General features: G+C 33.5%; 3 protein-coding genes across 14 annotated transcripts in view; 1 reads left to right on the forward strand and 2 right to left on the reverse strand.

The window, feature by feature from the left end:
• Positions 1-5,570, forward strand: part of LOC132754227 (activated Cdc42 kinase-like) — a 110,466-nt gene extending 104,896 nt beyond the window's left edge. For 9 of the 12 annotated variants that reach the window (XM_060744834.1, XM_060744836.1, XM_060744832.1 and 6 more), the window contains 2 exons: positions 580-631; positions 3,214-5,570. In XM_060744834.1, the coding sequence (XP_060600817.1) occupies positions 580-631; positions 3,214-3,453 (292 nt within the window). In that variant the 3' untranslated portion in view covers positions 3,454-5,570. Of the gene's footprint in view, positions 1-579; positions 632-3,213 lie in introns of those variants that run through there. The other 3 variants (XM_060744839.1, XM_060744841.1, XM_060744840.1) reach the window with 2 other exon arrangements.
• A 6,827-nt stretch (positions 5,571-12,397) lies between these two features.
• Positions 12,398-14,429, reverse strand: LOC132754235 (thyrotropin-releasing hormone receptor-like). Its single transcript, XM_060744853.1, has 2 exons — positions 13,848-14,429; positions 12,398-12,415 (listed from the first exon to the last, which is right to left on the reverse strand). The coding sequence occupies exons 1-2, from the start codon at positions 14,427-14,429 to the stop codon at positions 12,398-12,400; spliced, it is 600 nt and encodes a 199-aa protein (XP_060600836.1).
• Positions 14,430-20,109: 5,680 nt separating this feature from the next.
• Positions 20,110-21,069, reverse strand: LOC132754226 (somatostatin receptor type 2-like). The gene has a single exon (XM_060744827.1). It carries the CDS (start codon positions 21,067-21,069, stop codon positions 20,110-20,112), a length of 960 nt encoding a protein of 319 aa, XP_060600810.1.
• Positions 21,070-21,959: the final 890 nt, after the last annotated feature.

The raw sequence follows: 21,959 nt of genomic DNA on the forward strand, positions 1-21,959 counted from the left end.
CAAATCAATCATCTTTCTGATACTTTCTTATATTTTATGATTGGATTGAGTTATATATCTGTTGGGTTTTGTGACAATCATTTAAGTTACTTGCTACAGTATTAAGCTCTGGTTTAAATTATTGTAAAATATTGCTATGTGATTTTGTGTGTGACAGGTACGTTACTGTGTTGTTTGTCTCCATGTGACTGTACTTTCCGTTTGTTGCTTCTGTCGTATACTTAAATGAGCCGCATCACGACAAAACCAACATAATGGGTTTGCGACCAGCATGGATCCAGACCAGCCTGCGCATCCGTGCAGTCTTATCAGGATCCGCGCTGTTCGCTTACAAACTCTATTATATAAGTAGATAAACTTATAGCGAACAGCGTGGATTCTGATCAGACTGCGCGGATGCACAGGCTGGTCTGGATCCATGCTGGTCGCAAATGCATTATGTTGGTTTTGTCATGGTGCGGCTCAAATGCGGTTACGTTTTTTCATGATTATTATGTTTTAACGGTATATATGTTGCTTTGTTACATTTAGTTTGTTACACTTAGTTTGTAACATATATTTTACTGGCTCTTGTTACAGGGAGAAGAATGGTGAGGAAGTAGATCTCATGCAAAAACTCTTCGGTAGTGATGTAAGTATACTCGCACCTGGAACCAACCAGTTGTCATGGCAACCGCATATATATATTCAAGGATATTTGAAGCCAAGTTTCATCACCATTTTAGATTATGACCCTGATACCAAGCTTAAAATTGTGAAATGATTTGTCAGTTTTTCAGTCCCAACAAAATTGTTCATCGTTGTATTGGAAACTTTCTGAATATGATAAGGCTGAGATGTGCACAGTGCAGACCATGATCAAACAGCATTTGCTAGCTAATCTTTGTCTGCACTGGTTGTATGGGTAAAATCTGATGTGGGACGGCTGACATTTTAAGCCATGGAAATGAATCTTTTTCTCAGAAGAAAAGAGACTTACCTGTGTTTAATAATGGACATAAAGCATGTTAGATTTCTTATCACATTAACAAGCAGCATTGACCATGAATACCTTCTTTTAAAAAGTAGCAAAAATGTAAAGAAAATGGTATTGTCCCCAACAGAAGCATATTTCATCAACATTTTAATATGCGATCAAGTAAAATTGTGAAATGATTTTCAGTTTTATCAATAAACGTGAAGAGAATGTACATAGACAATGAGTGCCATTTCAGTAAACAAGAAATAAAAAAGAAAGCATTTTGGCTGGCTTCATGAACGAGCCTTGGATTTATCTTGTGCTGAGAAGAAGATATGAAAAAAGAAAGGAAACATTTTTGCCGTTTACTGAATAAGAGATGTAACTTGGCTTCAAACACCCTTTCTATATAATTATATTGCTATAAGTGCCTTAACAACTTAAAATGGGTTCATTAACTGACAATATATAGCGGTATATTTTACAATATTTCAGTTCTTACATATTTCTGGCAGTAGCAAGCCTGTTGGCTCATCTGTTGATGATCGGCAAACTGTTGACCAATTTCCTGTCCTATTGAAATGTGTCCTTGAGGGGTTCGAACCTGTTCTGGTATAGGTGAGCAGTGAATACATGGTGGCTGGTGAAGTTTGATAAATAAATTATGGTGACTGGACTGATATTTGTATAAAACTTGAAATTGATTAATTTATTTGAAATCCTTGTATCTGATTGGCTGTGTCTTTGGATATATTTGAAATTGACCAATAAGAAGCACTGGTGTATAGACTGGTGTACAGGAAACTAATTTTAATAATCTGTGGTTATAAAAAGCACTTGGATAATGCGGGAAAAGTTCTTATTTTGTTTATACACAAAGAAAGTTAATATGTTTTGTAACAAAGCATTTTTGGGCGAGGAGTTACAATTAATGCATGTCATATTGTAAAAGATGTTATACCTGTCTGAAATTGTATACATGTACCTGAAATTATGTAAAAGATAAATGATATCAAAAAAGAAGAGAACTGTTTCGAGGTAAATGGGTCATTTCATTTAATTATTATATAATTAGTTGTATAATTCTGTCTGGTGATACAGTATCTTTCCATATAGATGATATAAGGTGATCTGTAGGCTTTAGGCTTTCCTCATTACATTCACACATTGAACCACAGAGTCTTCATTATAGACTGTCTAAACTTAATTATTGTCATTCAATATACCTAACAGAATATGAAACAAATGATATCATAGTTTAGCTTTAATGATAATAATATACACATTTTAGGATTGTAAATCAATCTCTTATACATGTACAAGTAAGTTAATTGAATAAGGTGTTTTGTTAATTTTGGTTTTTAACGCATCAACTTATTTTTGGTCACGTCTGGAGGGTTTGTCGACTTGTCCAACTGTCGTAGATAACACACTAGTAAATACAATTTCTCTCCAAGTGACCAACAACTGATCCCATAATATTTTAGACCAATGACCATGATAATAAGTCCGAGATCAAATTGTCACAAAGTAACTTCTCCTCACCCAAGGATCAAACCATCAACCCCTGGATTTTTGTTTAACTGAAGTCATGGTTATGTACCACTTTTTTTCTTGTTTTGCATGATCTAAGTGTAGTAAGGCATTGCAAATTACTGATGTTCAAGCAATTATACTACTTTTGATCCGGATATTCCCATATTTAATAATGCATAGTTCTAAAAATGGACCAAACAAGCCCATTGAGAAGTAATTTACCAAGTTGAGGGTTAAGAAATTTACCAAGTTGAGGGTTAAGAAATTTACCAAGTTGAGGGTTAAGAAATTTACCAAGTTGAGGGTTAAGAAATTAACCAAGTTGAGGGTTAAGAATTTTTTCAAGAAGAGGGTTAAGAAATTAACCAAGTTGAGGATTAAGAAATTTACCAAGTTGAGGGTTAAGAAATTTACCAAGACGAGGGTTAAGAAATTTACCAAGTTGAGGGTTAAGAAATTTACCATGTCGAGGGTTAAGAAATTTACCAAGTTGAGGGTTAAGAAATTTACCAAGTTGAGGGTTAAGAAATTTACCAAGTCGAGGGTTAAGAAATTTACCATGTCGAGGGTTAAGAAATTTACCATGTTGAGGGTTAAGAAATTTACCAAGTCGAGGGTTAAGAAATTTACCAAGTCGAGGGTTAAGAAATTTACCAAGATGAGGGTTAAAAAATTTAACAAGTTGAGCGTTAATAGTTTTTTGTTACATTGTGTTTCAGGTGACAAGAGAAGACTGTTTAGAGGCACTACAGGATACAAAATGGGACCTTCATAAAGCTATCAAATTTATTAAACTAAAACAACTTCTTAGCATACAGCTAGGTGATGTTAGTCGGTGCAAGGAAGCTTTGTTAGCATGTGACTGGAATATCCAGAACGCGGCCGATTATATGTTAAACATTGATGGAGGACGGTCGGGTAGACGTACCCCACCCAGTCCCGAATGTGTAGACGTCTAGTCAGATAACCTTTTGACCTTTAAGTGATAAAGTGAATACATTTACTTAAATCATGGATTTGAGAGATACATGTAGTTCCTTAGCGTAGAGTACTGCACTTAACATATGATGTTGAATTAGATACACAGTTTTGAATTGGATTTCTTTAAAAACGCAAGTTCTTTTCTGGTCACATGACTTTAGTCAAGTCACATGACTAAGACAATGCCAGTCATGTGATCACAAAGAGGATCAAGAAAGGAGTTATTGCTCTTCAAGAAAACGACGAAAAGTGATGAAATGCAATTCGGCTGGATGTTTCGTAAAACTGAAACAGTGCTAGTTTAGTCATAATAAGAACTGATCTGATCTTTTTATAGAATAGTGCTAAAAAAAAGTAGTGCATATATAAATTATACATTAATTTTATTGTGCCTGATAAATTAAAGAAAAAAAGTGCAATTTTTTTTACGGTCTGTGTTAAGTTTCCAGGAATGGAGAGTTGAAACTGAACGTGGACTACATTTTTCTTGTGTATGAATTTTTTTTCTCGCGTAAGAATACATGTATCTGCTGTTACTCGTCTGCTGTTCAAAGAGGTTGTTAATGAAGTTAAGCAAATACTTAATCAGAGATAATGTCTTTGTTTTCAACGAAAATTATATGAAGTTTAAAGACCAGCCCATATGGATTTTTCAAGATTTTTTTATCAATATTTAGCCTTGACAACGCTTATGAAATGTGAAGTTTGCATGCAATGCAATACTCCAGTAACTACATATAAAGCAGAAGAAGAGTTATAATCATTTTGCACCAAGTCATCGGGCTGGTCTTTAAACTTTAAACGTTAAAACATTGACTGAAATGAAATTGCTGTATATGATAAAAAGTGCATTTGATAATACACATGAACATTTATAATATATTTATATATTTGTTGCTCATACTTGCGTATAAGAGCTCAGTTATGTGTTCAGAATTAAAGTTACCATTTGAATGGGTGTTTTTTAAACATTTGTTTTGTTTTCCTGCACTTAGGATGTTCCATCTGTAATACATTTATAGTGAGGAAATCTGTTCTGCCAACCTGATCCCACAACATGCGCAAGTCTAGATACTTGATAATGTGACTCCGCGGTGAAATTTTTTTTACTACTTTGATCTAGTTGGGTACAAATAATTTGTTTTCATACAAAATAAACAAGATAGTTAAAAATTACAGATGGAATATCTTGACATGTTCATGAAGTAAAAGTTTAATTTGTTAACATGTTTAAAAAAGACCACATTAAAACGTGCACCAATTTAACCCCTAACCTGCTGAAACCGAAGTGCTTAAACTGTGCCACAAGTAGGGATGTCAAGGCCAGCCTGCTCTGCCGTTCAGTCTGACCTGGCTCTATACTGTTGGTAGCTCAACTTATATATTTGATGTTGAAATCCCTTAAACTTGGAATGGACTGTTCCAAATTCAAAGCTGGGCAAAACCATTACACAGATTCAGCAGGTTAAGGATTAAAACGTCTTGTTCATTTACCATACAGTCAAACCTGTTAACAAAGGCCAACCAAGGGAGAGGTCAATCGGGTCTTTCATAGACCAGTGGTCTTTAATTGGAGGTTCCTATGTTCTTTTAAATCATTAAAGGATTGTCTGAGTGGCCTTTTTACACATGGTGGTCTTTATTCATAGATGGTCTTTTAACACAGGTTTGACTGTATCTACAATTCATATAATTATTATACACTGTCAATCATACATTATATATGCATTATAAAGCTGACATAATTATTTGTTCGTCATAGCACTCGTTAGCAAGAACATTTGTTTTTGTAAGGGCACATTATAAAATTTTTACTTCAGAGTCTATGTAAAGAGCAGTCTTGCATTGAGCCCTGGTCTCAGGTTTCTAAAACTTTTTTCCTGATCTCTGGATTTTCATTGGTCAATATAAATTCTCTTCTGGTTTCTGACCAATCAAATACCTGGGATCTTTAAATTTTGAAAATTTCAAGAAGAGCAAGTAACTGCAGGTGAAGCATTAATTTTATACAATTTTTGATGTTTCTCTGTTAAATAAATAAGCAGACAATCCACACAAACACGAACATTCAGTAATTAATTTTTATTTTTTTATTTTTCTGTTAAACAAATGACATTTTTTATGTTGGATGTAGAAAAATATATTTTAAGTTTTTTGTTTTTTGTCTTCCCTCTCACCAAAGACAGCATTTCAGAGTGCAAAACTGGGTTTATGAGATTAAACTTATGTGATTTATATTTGTTTTATAATTTACCTGTTCAGACACACACACTATTAGCTATTGTAACTGTAAAAGCAGTCATGTATTTCTGTTCTGTTCTGTTTTGTTTCAGAGTAAATCATTTCAGTTAATTGTCTTATGACATTCTGACTTTTCTGGTAGTTTTTGAAATTTATGTATACATTGTGCTATACTTTACTGTCAATTACTGGCAGAAATTTAATAATTTATTATCTTTATTTAGCAATATACAAAATTCTTTATAAATGCTATGCTGTGTCAGTTAATACAGAAATTTATTAACCTTTGTCAAGGCTAGCAGCACAAGCATAATTATCGTATTATTGTACAAAAAATAAACCTAAAAATAAAAACTAGTTAAAAAATAAAACCAACAATGCTTGACTGTGAATATTTTGAATATTTTTAATTATGGCAATATTTTTGGGGAAAATAAAGAATTTTAAGCAATTCTTGGGCGCCAAATATCAACAGCGTGAGAAAAAAAGTATAACCTGACTGGCTCGAACCAGGGACTCACGGATTACCAAAACTGTGGCTGTATCAACTGAGCTGTCCAGCCACTCACACAAGGTCAATACAGTGACAGATTCCTTACATGCCATTGTGAGCTGGATCAGCTACAAACCTTTATTTGCTCATTTCGTTGTGTCTATAATTCTTATTTTTGTTTAATCATTTTTGGTTGTTTTGTTTGGATTCTTCAGGACATAAAATGTCATTGTTTTGTTTCCAATTTGCTCCTTATTTATCTATGCTTAGTTTCTTTATGTTCATGCTTATTGGCATAATTCTAGAATAGTTCTTCCTTTTTTGTGTTTATGCTACTTAATTTATGCAATGAAATGCCTCGTGAAAAAGCAACCTGTGCACGCTTTTGTTGTATGCGGGATTGAAGAGTTGGTTCAATATTTGTTGATCAGTGCTTCAAAAAAATGTTTAGGGCTAATATGGGATGCAAAAGTTAAATCAAAGGTTTAAATGAATAAAGTCATCACAAGGTAACATGACTTGCCAAGATTTTCTATATACAATATGTATTAATGCAGTTCTTATTTTCTTAGCACAACAGATCTGTTCCTGTTGCAATGGTTTTATCAATAGGACTGGATGTGCCAGAGAAAAAAAAAGATAACTTACCTGAAACAGCAAAGAAAGTGTTGTAATGAAAGTAATTTGCTATAAATTGTGCTGCTTTGAACTTTACAAGAGTGCAATGGCCTGTACTCTACATTAATAAAGAGACCTGTGATATATATTGGTGAATTCAGGGGCCTGTACTCTGTACATTGATTAATTAAGGGGCCTGTACTCTACATTGATAAAATAATTGGCCTTTGTTTTAACTCCAAAAAGATGGATCCTTCAGACGTAAAAAAAGGTAATTTCATGATCAGGAAATATTGAACTAACCTTTTTAATACCAAAATATATGTTATTATCTCTTGAACTTATGTTATTTCTAAAACTTGTGTTATTTTCTAAAACTTGCCAAACACACAGCTTATTGCAATACTTTCGTTTATACTTTTATATATAGGTATAAAGTTTTCATTTACATACATGTATTAATTATGTTGTTGTTGTTTATTTTTCATTCATGTTTACTGTATAACTTTTCAGATGTAAATAGTTTAAAAACGAAGTAGTAGTATCACACTGTTATCTTTATTTGTAATTTAATAATAGTAAAATGTGTACATACTTGTATAGTGTTGTCTTCTCTCTACTTATTTCTTGTTTCTTTATCTTTGTATTCTTTCTTTATTTGTTACCATTTGATAATATTTCACATCTGGCCTTCCATACATGTCTGAACACTCGGCCTTCCATAAGATGATTTCTGATTTCTGACGTACATGTATGCTCTTTTCAAAACATGCAGTTCACGAATATGTTATTTGTGTGGCAGATTTTTTATATATAAAAAATTACTTAGACGTCCAGAAGATGTTTATTTATAGAATAGTGTTTTTCTTTTTTTCTTTTTAAAACTAAATCATACATGTAGTTCAGTTAAACAGTTAAATTAAAAGAAACTCTTGATTTATTAATAATATCTAGGAAATGCTAGTTAACGGTTTGAGCAGAAATTTTTAACCGAAATTTTTAATTTAATACTTAAATCCTGTTTCAGTATTAATATAGGCAAGTAGCGGCCATGTCATGCGCGTGGACATTTTCTTCTCTCTTTACTCTTACTCGAGAAATTCTTGACTCTTTTTCTTTTACTTGACTGTTTTACTTGAGAAATTCTTTACTCTTTGACTGGAGAAATATTGTTTGTCTTCCGGTACTATTTGTATTTTTCTCTTTTAAGTTCTGTTTCCTTTTTTTCGTGCCATAAATTAATTATGCATTTATACATTATGTACCTCATATATCAGACACTGTTAAAAAAGACAACCAATCCTGGTATTCTAGTTCATGTTTGTAATCAAGTACATGTACAATTGTTAACGTAAATTGTCATAGCACATACACGTTTACACTTTATAAAGTAAAAAACAATGTATCAATATCTCAATGATTTATTATAATTAATAACAATGTTGTTCATAATTTGATATACTTTGTTCCGTGTTTTTCTTTATCTGGAATTCCCTGTGTGGTCAAGGTCCCTGTTGGCAGTTTATTCGCTCCATATTTAGTGATCCCTTTGTGATTAGAGATTTTCGTCTTGTTTACTTTCCTTAAAATGGTTGGTCAAAAAAATCGTTTGAATACAGTCCGCTCGCTGAGTTGAACAGGGAGAAACTTGGACTTGTAATTCCAAAGGTCGTTGGTTCGATCATTGGGTAAGGCGAATCTGATCTTGTGGTCTTTCGCCGCTGGTTAAAAAATTATGTGAGATTACTAGGCGTTATCCAGGAAAGTCTGCTAGGTGGATCAACCGCCGAGACATGATTAAAACTTGCGGGAAAAACATCACAAGAAAATAGAAAAACCAACAGAATTCAATATAGGGATTTCATGTGTGGACGGAAGGTTTTTGACATACATTACATACTGCATTACCACGTCCCGGAGCAAAGTAAAGCATGGATGAAGAAATGTAACTGGGAGATCTTAATACGCCCCTGAAACTGAGCCTTACCCGCCAGTATAAAGTCATATTGCCTTTGTTGCCAAAAAGTTATAGACAAGTCTGTACAGTCTGTACATTTGTTCCGTCTTGCAAGTTTATTTTCGCACGATTTGCACGTGCAATAGAATTTTAGACGGTCATTTTAAAACAAGTGGTTTTAAACTGCTGAGTTGCATTGTGATTTGTGAGAGGAGCAAAAAGCTTATTGCAAAATATATGGGTTATTGGGTAAAATGCGCGTATCTAGATTATGCTTATGGAGAAAATGTCCTTTCATATCGTACATTTTCCAGGTTGGTATCAATGTTTAAGGGCGGTAGAACTATTGTTAAGAATGATCCCCGCCCTGGGCGGGCAATTTCCGCTATCGCTGAAAAAGCCATCAGCACTGTCAAAGCCATAGTTGATGCAAATAGTAAAAGTTAAGTGTGCGCCCGTTAGGTCCCGTATTTGCTAACTTCTGACCAGAAAAAGGAACGGATTAAAAAAGCATCGGCCTTATTAACTAGGTTCAAAAATCCGAAACCCTAGATGCCTAAGAGAAATTGTCACAGGGGATGAAACGGCTTTATTGCCCTAAAATGTTTTAAAATGGGGGTAGGTTTAAATAGCGATCGCCCAGTTGTTGCCCGACGCAGCAGGAGCGTTAAAAGAGTTATGTACGCAGTGATGGAATAGTAAGCTCGTGCTGCTGTGCCTGAGAGGGTATACAAAGAACCCAAAGTCCAGGGTGTGCAGGATAAAAATATCAGAGGTCCATGGTGAGCGGGAAATTTGAAGGACTACTAATCATTTTCACGGGTATGACTTGTTTATGAAACCCCCTGCCGTTGCCACTAATTAAAATATACCCCCGCATAGTATAGCACTTCATTTTCATAAAAGTTTGTTTTGACATGACTGGACTAGAAATACTTTTTCAGGATAGGTTCCATTTGATGTACTACGAGACTAATAACTTGTGTTCATCCGCTAACTCCGGTTTTCCAAATGATTATTTTAATTGTCAAAAATGACCAAATTTGAAACGCTCTGCAACGATTTTCACTGAAATCATGCCACGAATAGCATAAAAATAAAACTTTCAAATGATTTCTGAGTATATTTGAGCAGCGTCATGACAAAACTAACATAATGGGTTTGCGACCAGCATGGATCCAGACCAGCCAGAGCATTCGCGCAGTCTGATCAGGATCCATGCTGGTCGCTTTTCAACTCTATTACAATTTGGAGAAACTGACAGCGAACAGCATGGATCCTGATCAGACTGCGCGGTCGCAAACCCACTATGTTGGTTTTGTCGTGACGCGGATCATTTCTGAATTATCTTTTGCAAATATCTTCTGCCATCTATGTAAGGAATTCAAATGTCTGTAGGCGTTTTGACCTCAGTGGAGTTCTTTAAACATCCAATACATAGTTAATCAAATGTCATTAAATTTAATACAATAATTAACAAATGAAAGAAAGAAAGAAAGAAAGAAAGAAAGAAAGAAAGAAAGAAAGAAAGAAAGAAAGAAAAGAAAGAAAAAAGAAAGAAAACATGGAAAGATAAAAAGAGAGAAAGATAAAAAGAAAGACAGAAAGAAAAAAAAATGAAAAGGAGAAAAAATAAAGAAAGAAAGAAAGAAAAAATAACAAAATACTGAACAAATTGCATAAAACTATATATTGTTTGTTTAGTGTTCATTGGTAAGGGTCGCGTTACAAACCTTAATTTGTCAAAATCTCCATTAATTTCGTGCTTGGGAGCGGACGTTTTTCTGTTTTACATTCTACAGCAGGTTAGAACTGATCATTCACTTTTTATGATTTCTTTAAAAGATATAGGCCTGACCGTTTATTAATTTTTAAATGTAAAGAAACAAACAAACTTTTTACAGACCATTCTCATTTGTGTCATGAAAATTTCTAAAATTATTATTTCCCAGATGTATTTAAGTAAAACTGACAACTGCCACACCAGTACAATATCCTATTACTTTCCTCTGAATGATTTCAAAATCTCCATCACAATGGTTAATCATAATTATGACTGTATTAATAAGATGGATAATTAGAAATACAACGAATTCAATTTCTAATATTAATATCACAGTCCTCAAATAACGCGTCGCGTCTCCAGATGAGTTCCGTTTTGCGACCACGCCTTTTTTTTAATCAACATCTGTAAAAAACTGAAAGTGACTCAATCGTGCAAGGCAATCAGGATATATACTCGGAAATAAATTTGAAAATCGAATGTTTATTCTACTTTCGGCTCGATTTGATATAAAAGCGTTTGTAAAAATGTTTTTTATTATTTGGTCATTTTCCTCAATTAAAGCCACACGCCTCCAGATTCTTGCTATTTTTATGAAAGTTTCGAAAATGTTTTTAAAGTAAAATATTATGAAGCGAACAAAGAATGTAGTTTAACACACTGCAAACTGCATGTACAATCTCTTAATAACTTTCTTCAAGTTTAATTTCCGTGAAATAGTTTGGCGCATCTTTTAAAATAATTATACTGAAAGAAATGGAGTGAGCGAATGAACTGCAGTTTTGCATACAAATTATCGGCCCAGACCTCAATCAAATTGTACATTGTCTAAAGAACTCACAATAAATATTTTACAGTCATTGTAATTACATCTTTGCATTACCCCATGCCTGAAATCCTGTCAAAAATACCTGTAAAATGACTGTATGCCTGATTTATGCCTGCAAAGGGCATAAACAAGCGCTTGATAATTTGAATAAATAAAGACCAACAAATTCTGAAGCAAACTATAGAAATATATTGATCAAATACACAGCCCCGAAATATATAAATTGTCAATGGAAAGATTCATGATAACGAAACATAATGATTAATAACAATTACTGTAAAGGACATATTAATTTAAATAAATAAAGATCAACAATTTCTGGTGTATACCACAGAAATTAGTTTTTCAATGTGCGCATGCGTAAGACGGTTTGACGGGGAAATTTGTAAAAACTGAGGCCCGGCATGCAAAATATGTCTAAATAAAATATAAGTAATTAGTTGTTTGAAATAGTTGTGATCAAATGTGAATGACATAGGATGGTGGCTTGTGCATCAGACTGTCAATGAATATAACACATAAATAACAGACAATTACACTATATATATATATACATGTACATATACGGGACATAATCAAGCATAATATGATATTCAGACCACATGACTGTTATCGACAAACTTCAAAAAAATCTTTAAAAAGCTATGACTCAGAAAAAACAACATTAAACAGAAAAATGCCGACGACAAGCACAGTCAGACTTGCTACTGATCGTTCCTTTGTAGTAAGGAAGAAATTGCGCCATTTGTTCTAGAGAAGTTCGGACTAACAAATAGACAGACAGACAGACGATGGACTGACAGACGATGGACTCGAGATTTCTGAAAGTCGCGACTGCTTTGAAACATGTCACAGATACTGCGTACAGGCGATTCAAAATCATTAATAGACGAAAATGCCTTTTTTATTCAAGGTTCATATCTCATTTAACTTGAAACCCCGTTGAATATGCACATGTATTTGAGTGCCGAGCAATCCTCAAACATTTTATAGAAATTGCATTAGTAATATAAGACAAACTGTAAAAGAAAAAAAAACATTAGATTAATAACTCTGACAAAAAAACTGGACATGGTAATGATCATTCCTGTAAAGTTTGGATGAAATTTCACCCGAAGTGTTTGAAGAGAAACCCTGACAAGTTTTGTGACAAATTAGAAGTAATCTCTATCCGCCAACACGTCAGTTGATACAATGACGCTTCAATTATTACTTAAAATAATGCTGATAATAATGATAATGAATAAAAAATATGAATTAATGAATATATATGGATTTAATGAGTTTTAGGAACAGTAATATAATTATTTATCAATCAAGTCCCTGTTATTTACAATTTGCCATAATTCCTTTCCGTTTTATAGTTTAATTCGCATGAACGATATCTAATAACTCACATTGTCCAAGAAAATGTCTGTAAATGACCATAGGAATTTAACATTTAATGTTCAAATTATAAAATGAAGTATTTTTATTCTTAAGGCTCATTTATATTCAATCCATAAGATTTTTCATTACCAATACCAACTGATTGTTCATAACCATTATAACAGTCAATCTTTTGAAATATTTAGTCAATGTAGCTCAAGTTGACAAAGAAAAAGATAATATCTTAATCTGGAACTTTATTTTGCTCGAGTGGAATTTACTAAGATATGTTAGAAGGCTGGAATCCTACAGGGACACTAGTATCTGAAATTAAACCGTTGATAACGGTCTAAGAGCATAAAAGCGCAGCAAATGATCGCGTATGGAGGACATGTTGAAATCTTTCAAAAACTGTTATCTTGCGAAATCCCGTCATGTCTACCAATTTTCCTAATTCTGTCAATGTTATGTTTTTCATGAATGAATGATGTCTTTATCTATCATTATCAATTTTTCAATTCGCCGTCTTAAACGGTCACGTGGTTTGTCATATGGGACTTTCAAAATTTAAAATGCAACAAGAAGCGACGACTTATGTATCATAATTATTCTTTTCTATCGTCATTGTACATTTTTTAAAGTTGATATCCATCCACATTTTTGGGCAACGAAATCATTGATGACACGTCATTTTTCTTGCCATATTTTACTTTAATGGCAACGATTTTGATGACATAAAATGTTTTTTAGATCAGCTCTGAACACTGTCGCATTTAAGAAATAGATGAAAAAGTTTGCAGCCGCATTCATCTGTGATGCCGTTGAAAACACAAGAAACAAGGAAAATCCTAATTTGTCCGTAAGGGTAATCGGAAACAGAATGTTGTAAATACGTCTTGGTGCAAGTGTGACGAGAAAGCAAACGTTGGCCGAAAGAAGTGTAGTCGAAACAGAGGAAATATGTTTGTTTTCCTTATTTTGTCGGTTATCTGGCTTTATCTTCATTATGATGATAGTGGAACACACCATAATTACTATAAAGGGGAAAGCAAACCCTAAACAAAAATCCACCCAAGGGTATACGTGCACAATAGAACTTTTAACCGGTTCTCCTGTTGGACAGAACATATTTTCGAAGCCATTGTCTTCGTCAAGTTCGTATTTCACAAGCATTAGTGCATTCAATCCGTACACGATAATTGTCTCCAGAACCATTATAAGTTTGGCGCATCTTGCAGTAAATATGAACTTTGCCTTGTGCGGCTGCGTGACAAAACATGCTCTTTCAATAGCTACTGTTGCAAGTATGCACGACGATGTTTGTGAACTGCATATCCAGATTGGTATGGTAATTTTACAGTCAATACTTGAGTCAGTGCGGAGTACCATCAGATTGTAGAATCCCGACACTAATATCACTATGTCCGAAACAGCCAGGGATGACAAGAACACGGCCGTTGACGATTTTCGATATTTCTTCTTTAATAATACACACAACACAAGAATATTCCCCAAAACTCCGATTGGCAATATGAAAGCCGTTTCAAACCATTTCAACGCTTTCTCAAGTTGTGTTTCCTCATAATTAAAGTTGTAATCAAAGTAAAAATATCTGCTCCCGTTGACGATGTCAGCAGATTCATTCATAAAATCTTTGTCATCCATTTTTGTTTATCTTAATCATCTATCTCATACAGTGTATCTATCTTAATTAATAAATGATTTTCCGGTCATCAAATGACATACTTATTATACACTGTATAATACGGATGGAAATGTAATTTCGTCGACTTCATTAACCAGAATGCAGAATTATTTGCTGCACTGTGTTTTATAGAAGAATGAGAAAAGAATTATTAGGTCACGAAATGTACTACTAAAAAATTTATTACTAAGCTCATTATCAAATGTACCATTCAAATTTCCGGATGAAATTGTAATTATACGTTGCTTTGCAACAGTTGAGGTGAAATCTGGATATATATTGTGATAAGATAATATTTATGAGAGACCAGTCTGTAATGCGGCCTTTAGTTACGTAAATATGTACATTCTATGCCAATTATATGCGTGTTCTTTAAAAAATGTGTTTCTACTGTTCTTTTTATTTTTTAATAATGGCCCATCAACCCTGTTATTTTCAAAGTTTGTCCCAGTATGCTGCAGGTAGGATTCCGAAGTAATATCATTCTTAAAGATATGTGCTTTTTAAAATAATGAAAAAAAAACTGGAAACAAAATGATCCCTCGGAAGCATTTATCACAACAAAATTACAAAAGAACTGCAGACTCGGTGTTTTTGAATCTTTACATGAAGCCGCATAAATGTTAATGAATGTGGGGAAAAAGCTACAATGTCAGGATGAAAATGGTAACAATTTATTGTTTTTCCTAAGACGTGTTTAAGGGTTTCATCCTCTGTTTGTAAAATATTGTTGATAAAGAAGATCGCCTTTGTCAATAATTTACTTAATGTGTCCAAATCGACTTAGTTTTCATTGACTGGCTACGATATGTGTACTACAGAGCGCACTTAAGATGCATATTATGAGTGTTTCTTTTTTTTCTCTTTTCTTTTTTGGCGAGCGCGGTTCTTTTTCAATACCGATGGCGCCGGCACCGTGCCGATTGTTCTATGTGTTTGATCACATTTGAATATGTGTTACAATTCAATTGTAAACCCAGCTCCGTGAAATTGTTTTGTGTTCTTAGCGAAATGGGAAATCACACAAGATGTGTCTCCTTTTGAAAGGATACACATGAGTTGATGTTTACATAAGTTCTAGCCACGTCCTTTAGAATCGAAATTGCATTCAAAACAAATTCTTTACTTGGCATAGTATTCTTTAAATTTTTGAAAAACAAATCGGATAATTTTACAAACTGTGTTTACCTTTTTGTCAAAGGCTCGAGGGCTCTCATTTAATTAGATCACCAAGATGAGGATGAGCCAGCGTTCAGAAGTGGTAGACTTAATTGTTGATTATTTGTAACTTTACAAAATAAATAAATAAATGAAAATACTCATAAATGTATTTCAAACTATTAAAGAATCAATAAAAATACTCATAAATGTGTTTCAAATAGTTAAAGAATATAATTATTTTTATCTGCTTTTATTCAGTTTGACAGTCTTAATACGAGAAGTATGAACATTCCTTATATAAATCCAAACAAACTTATTAGGCGTGAAGAAAATGTAGTTTAGTAACAATTAATTTATTCCTCTTTTGTCTCATATTACTCCAGAAAATGATATAACACGAACCAGTCTCAATTAATTTGCATTATAAAATATCAACAAAAGTTTGTATTTAATAAAAAAGCAAAATTTACAAACGTTTTTCCTTTTAATTGAAAAGGACAGTGAGTGGTTACTTTTTAAAATAGCTGACAGTTTTCTTCAACTACAAATACGGTTTGAATTAACGTTTGACTACCGGTATTCTATACTTCAAAATATTAATATTCTATTAGGTTGAAATGTTAAAAATAAAACTAAAATAAAAGAGCATTTGTCAGGTTTTATTAAGAATGGGAACATTTTTTAATTTGAAAAACGGTTTAATCATCTTTAACCGGAACGCAAAACCGTATAAGAATCTATTATCTGTCTAGTTCAACCACTACTGGTGACCGAGATTTTGTGCATCTCAAGAAGGAGGATAAAGCAAGTTAAAAGAAAGATAAGAGTTCAAAATAGACAGGCCAGAAAATGAAACTTCAAAATAAACAGGCCAGAAGATTTGTAACGGGTAAGCTATGTTCAACCTGGTTTTCATTTAACACGGGCCCTAACAATGTGACAACATTTGGGGATAAGGGGTTAGGCATTCCAGTGATGAAATTAATGGTCCTGAGGTGGGTAAATAATATTTAATGTGAAGAAAGTACATGCAAATTATTTTGTTTGAAAGCAATGGCGCGGTCATTTTACTGGTTTGAGATAGTCAGACAGGGGTATGGCGACCTTATTTTGAAAGATATTTTGGAATATAATAAGAAGCTGATCTAAATATTGTTGCTTCTTTGATCCAATATCCTCCAGGCACGGCTGAAACGACTGATGTCCCACTGTGAACTTTATGACCAAGCGGGCATCACGGCTGTGTACGGACTTATTATGGTGAACAAGAGCTCTAGTTTATGGTAACACTTGAACTGGACTCTGGGGTCGAACACGTGTCTTGTGGCTCGCACTTTTATGTTACTAAGAGTGAACCCTTTAAACAAAACTGTTAATGTAATTGTTCAAACTTGGATTATCTTACGGCGTGGCGCCAAGAAACTATGCTGATGGTACTGACTTTAAGATGGTATTATGCGAGGTATTTTGTAATTTTAATTTCCTTATAGGCCTGGAGGAGTTATTCTTACTGTCAGTTCACTATTTTACCTGTGAAAATCTGGTTTCGAAAGGATGAAGTGGCTGCCAATTTTGTCATGAATTCAGCCTATACTTTTTCGAAGTTCGCTTCAATGGGCCATCACCAGAGAGAGAATTTAGGTGTATGCAACTTAGGGTGATTTCCGTGTCTTGTATATCTTTCGGCTGAATATTTAAAAAGTAAACATTCTTTTTTCATTGGAAGTTATTGCATGAGAAAAAAAATGAGTCTTAACAGAACAAGCAGACGATAAAAGCATGAAACATATGATCATTTAACAAAATTATCCGTGAAACATAAAACGTGTGGTAGACAGATCTATAGCATTATTCAGATGTCGAATATCGTAATTGCACATTGTCAGAAACATATGTTGGACAGAGTCAGTTTCACAGATCATAACTGTATAAATGGATTAAAGTTTTGATTTCTAAATGAAGCACGGTTTATTATATGCCTACGACTAGTTGAAAACATCATTTACTTAAAGAGAAGGAACTTCTATGAGTTATTTATGTATTGGTATTTGGGTTTTTCCTTTTTGTAATTTGGCTGATTAGGCATTTTGAAGGAGAGAGATGCTTAGCTTTGTCGTCTGCGAAGTGTCGATTTGTTTTATGGACAACTGAGGAGACTGGGATGGTAGATGACATGGAGCCGTGCACTACAATCAAGTATGACATATTGTCTAAAGAAAGACTTGAGCCATTGCAGAGTTACTTCTCTTATGCCGAAGTAAAATTTATGGGAGCTTATAGGGGAGTTTTTCAAAATGGTTGACATCGTCATATGCTTTTACGAATTCAAGGAGTAGATAGGCAACGACAGATTGGAAATAAAAACCATTAACTAATATCAAGAGTTCAGTTTGTCAAGATCTCCTTTCTCGGAGCCAAAGCTGCAATTCATGGAACATATCAACTTCTTTCCATGTAACAGAAACTTAATAGACAACAATAAATATTGTTTGTAAAGTATCTAGTATATTAGAAGAGACAAGGTGTTTAAGGGTACGGGTAGGAGATATTGGGTTGGCCAAAGATGTCACATAGTGATTGATTGCAGGGACTTTTGAAATAGTATAGTAAAAATAAGAGACATATCTTTGCAGATTGTTTTTAGAACAATAATGCTTATTTTGTCTAGTCCTGTAGTATGGGACCCTGTAGTATGGAGATTTAGATTACCAAGTAGCTTCTAAGTGTCTTTCTCAGAGATTTCAATGTCTATCATAGGCCGATTGGTGAATTGTAGGTATCGGCCATGTCATTGACTTTCTATGATACTAGCCAAAGATTTAAGAGTTAAATAACACAAACTGAATTGTTGCAAGATGTGTATTTTTGTGACACAGGAAATAATCTGAATCCAGGAAATAATCTGAATCCATACTTAAAAGGGTTTGCACAAATACATACTGTTTTCCAATGTTTCATCTGTGAACTTGTCATGCAAAATCATGAAAAATCTTTCGCATGTGACCAACACTCTTACATTTTAGAATGTGAAAATGTACGAAGAAACGAGCACATTTGTGACAAATGTGATACATGTCAAACGGAATGTCAAAGATGTCAAAGTCAAATCATCCATATTATCAGGTTGACCTGTCGTGAATAACTAGGCAAGATTTGTTCCCTTTAATGCTCATTAGGGTCGTCATATCTTAGCATAGTTAAAATAAACGTTTTCTATATATACTTGTCCATAAAAGGAAAAGGTTTAACAATACTTCCCAATTTATCACATTTATAGTAAAACCATATGCATTTCTGTCCCATAAATAGAACGTCAATATGATAATAGACAATGTACTCGTAAAATTAAAACTTATGAAAACATGACTTTAGGAGAATTCTGTTTTCACAACGATTTGATCACATTTTTCGTTATATTTTAGCGGTCGGTTCACCTAACAGGCCTTCCTGGATTACTTACTAGTGCTTACCAAACAAGAGTGGTTCTAAATAGTAAATACAAAATGTATTCATGTATATTGGATTCGGCATTTTTCTATTTCAATTCAAAGTAAATTATTAATTTATTGTTGCTTAAAGATTTTAAAAAATCAAACAAATATAATTTAAGTTTGTTTTTAATGGTTTTCTGATAACTATATTGGAAACATATGGTCCTAACCTATGGAAACATACTTGCTTAGGATGTGTGAGGACTCGGGTTAGAATGATTTCTAATATAATACTAACATTTATTTTGTTCTCAGGAAATTAGCTAAGACATGCATGAAAATCTTGATTGTGTTTGAAAAATAGAAGTAATGTTTAGCTGCGTAATTGATATTTTAAAGCAAAATTAACATCAATTATTTCTACAAAAAACTTATTTCACATTCGAAAATAATTCCACTTAATAAGCTTTGAAATTTGGGCACAAATAAAAGAAATAGATTAAAAACTACTAATAATAAAAGTAATGAAAAGCTGATTCTCATTGGGGCCCATTGGGATCCGTAATATTTTAGATCAAACAAATCTATTTACAACACCATTGACAAAAAAGTGAGTAGCGCAAATTCAAGGAAAGTGTTTTTCAATGGCGACACAAGCGTACAAATTCCTTCGTTATTGTGTCTCTCACTTTTCAGAATTTTATTAATTCCTTTAATTAAGGTTTTATTTCTAAATGTGTCCAGAAAATGCTTGTATTTTTATAATGTTACGAGTGGACTGTCTCAAATCATCTTGATACGTATATACATTGTGTTGTTATGCTTTCTTAGTGTCATACTGGAACCGAATGTCATCAGTCACTGTCACCAGAATAGACAGCCTGCACATCATGATCATTACATTATGACCATGCTTTATACTGTAAGTAAGTTGATTGGTATATCCCGATATTGTTATTCCTTTGGTAATAGCAGGCAAATCCATTGTACAAATACCGCTGGTACAAACTGTATTTTATTGGTTAAATTACTTAAATTTTGTTCGGTTTTATCTACAACAGAAAAGATCATACACACCTGTTCTAAACTTCGTCGCATTAAAAAAGTAAACGAAAAAGTTGACAGCAGCATTGATTTGTGATACCATTGACAGTACTAGAAATGCTGTGAATTGTTCATCACCAAGGGTTGGTATTGGGAACATAATGTTGTAAATTCGACTTGGAGCAAGTGTGACGATAAAACAGGCGTTGGCCGAGAGAAGAGTAATCGAAACAGAGGAAATCTGCTTACTTTCCATCTTTTGTCGGAGAACTTTATCTGGTTTTATCTTTATAATGATGATAATTGAACAAACAATAATGACTATAAAGGGGAGAGCAAACCCTATACAAAAATCTACCCAAGGGTATACGTGGACAATAGAGCCCGCAATTGTTTCTCCTGTTGGTTCTCCTGTTGGGCAGTACATTTTTTCGAAGCCATCGTCCTCGTCAAATTCATATTTTGCAAACATAATAGCGTTCAGTCCATACACACACAAAAATATAAAAATAACTAAAAGTTTAGCCTTTTTTGGTGTAAGCACCGCTCTTGCTTTGAGTGGTTGCATGACACTAAATGCCCTTTCAAGTGCCACCGTAGCAAGAATGCACGACGATGTTTGTGAACTGCTTATCCAAATAGATAGGTTAATTTTGCAATGTATCTTTGAAATATTAGGGGGTACAATGATATTGTAGAACCCCGACACTAATATAAGTATGTCCGAAACAGCGAGCGATGCCAAGAATACGGCCGTTGACGATTTCCAATACACCTTCTTCGACAATACACACAATATAAGAATATTTCCCAAAACTCCGATTGGCACCATAAAAGCAGTTTCAAACCATTTCAACGCTTTCTCAAGTTGTGTTTCCTCATAATTAAAGTTGTAATCGTAGTAAAAATATCCGCTCCCGTTAACAATGACGGCAGACTCATTCATAAAATTGTCATCCTCCATTTTTGTGTATCTTTATAATTTGGTCTCACCTATAGTCGCAAATTATTATTGACGTATGTATCAATAGATCATTCACTTGTAAATGTCAAAGTATACAGTACAACTTAACAAAAAAACTTTATAACCTTAATTACAAAAGATGTAATTTCCTCATGTGATCGAGCACCAAATGTATCCTAGCGCGTGGATTCTAGAATAACTTACATGTATTTGTACTGTTGCACAGAAGAATAAGCATACCTTAGTTAAATAAAAAATATCTACTGCGTATTTTTCAAATGTGGACCCATCAACACTGTCATTACATACGTCTGGTCTGTGGTGTAATTTTTCTTGGTACTACTCTCATCCCTCTTGGTTGGTCTAGATATTGGATTTTTATGGAATATGATTCAGGCAAAAGTTGTATTGTTGTTTTTTATTCGCCAGTTCGCCCGCAAGATGATTATCGATAACAAAAAAAGTTGCGTTGAAATTTTTAACTTTTACTGTGATTTTTAAATATAATTTTCGTTGTTGTATTTGCGAAAAAAAGGTTGTTGCTTCTTTTAAGTTTCGGAAAAGAATCAAGGGAAGTTTAATAAAAGAAATTGAATACTACAGCAGGCAAGATCCGAGCATAAAACAATACAAATGTTTATTCTAAACAATATATATATACATGTATTTAAAATTATCAACATAGCATCAAGCAAAAACCACTGAGCAAACGGCAATAAGCTTAATTGAGTTTAGTATGACTCAAAATTGCGCCTTATTTCATAAATTTTATGGTTGGATTACGCGCATGTAAACGTTATACTCGTATATGTCATTCATCCTAAAACATGCAACCTAACTTTGATGAGGTTGGCTAGTTACACGATCTAGAGCAACACGAATAATTATGT

The sequence above is a fragment of the Ruditapes philippinarum genome, unplaced genomic scaffold, assembly GCF_026571515.1.
Source record: "Ruditapes philippinarum isolate M1 unplaced genomic scaffold, ASM2657151v2 ctg1253_1_1_1_1, whole genome shotgun sequence".
Lineage (NCBI taxonomy): Eukaryota > Metazoa > Mollusca > Bivalvia > Venerida > Veneridae > Ruditapes > Ruditapes philippinarum.

What these genes read in the sequence shown, in the direction of transcription:
- LOC132754226 (XM_060744827.1), bottom strand. Translation starts at nt 21,069, where the DNA reads ATGGAGGATGACAATTTTATGAATGAGTCTGCCGTCATTGTTAACGGG.
- LOC132754235 (XM_060744853.1), bottom strand. Translation starts at nt 14,429, where the DNA reads ATGGATGACAAAGATTTTATGAATGAATCTGCTGACATCGTCAACGGG.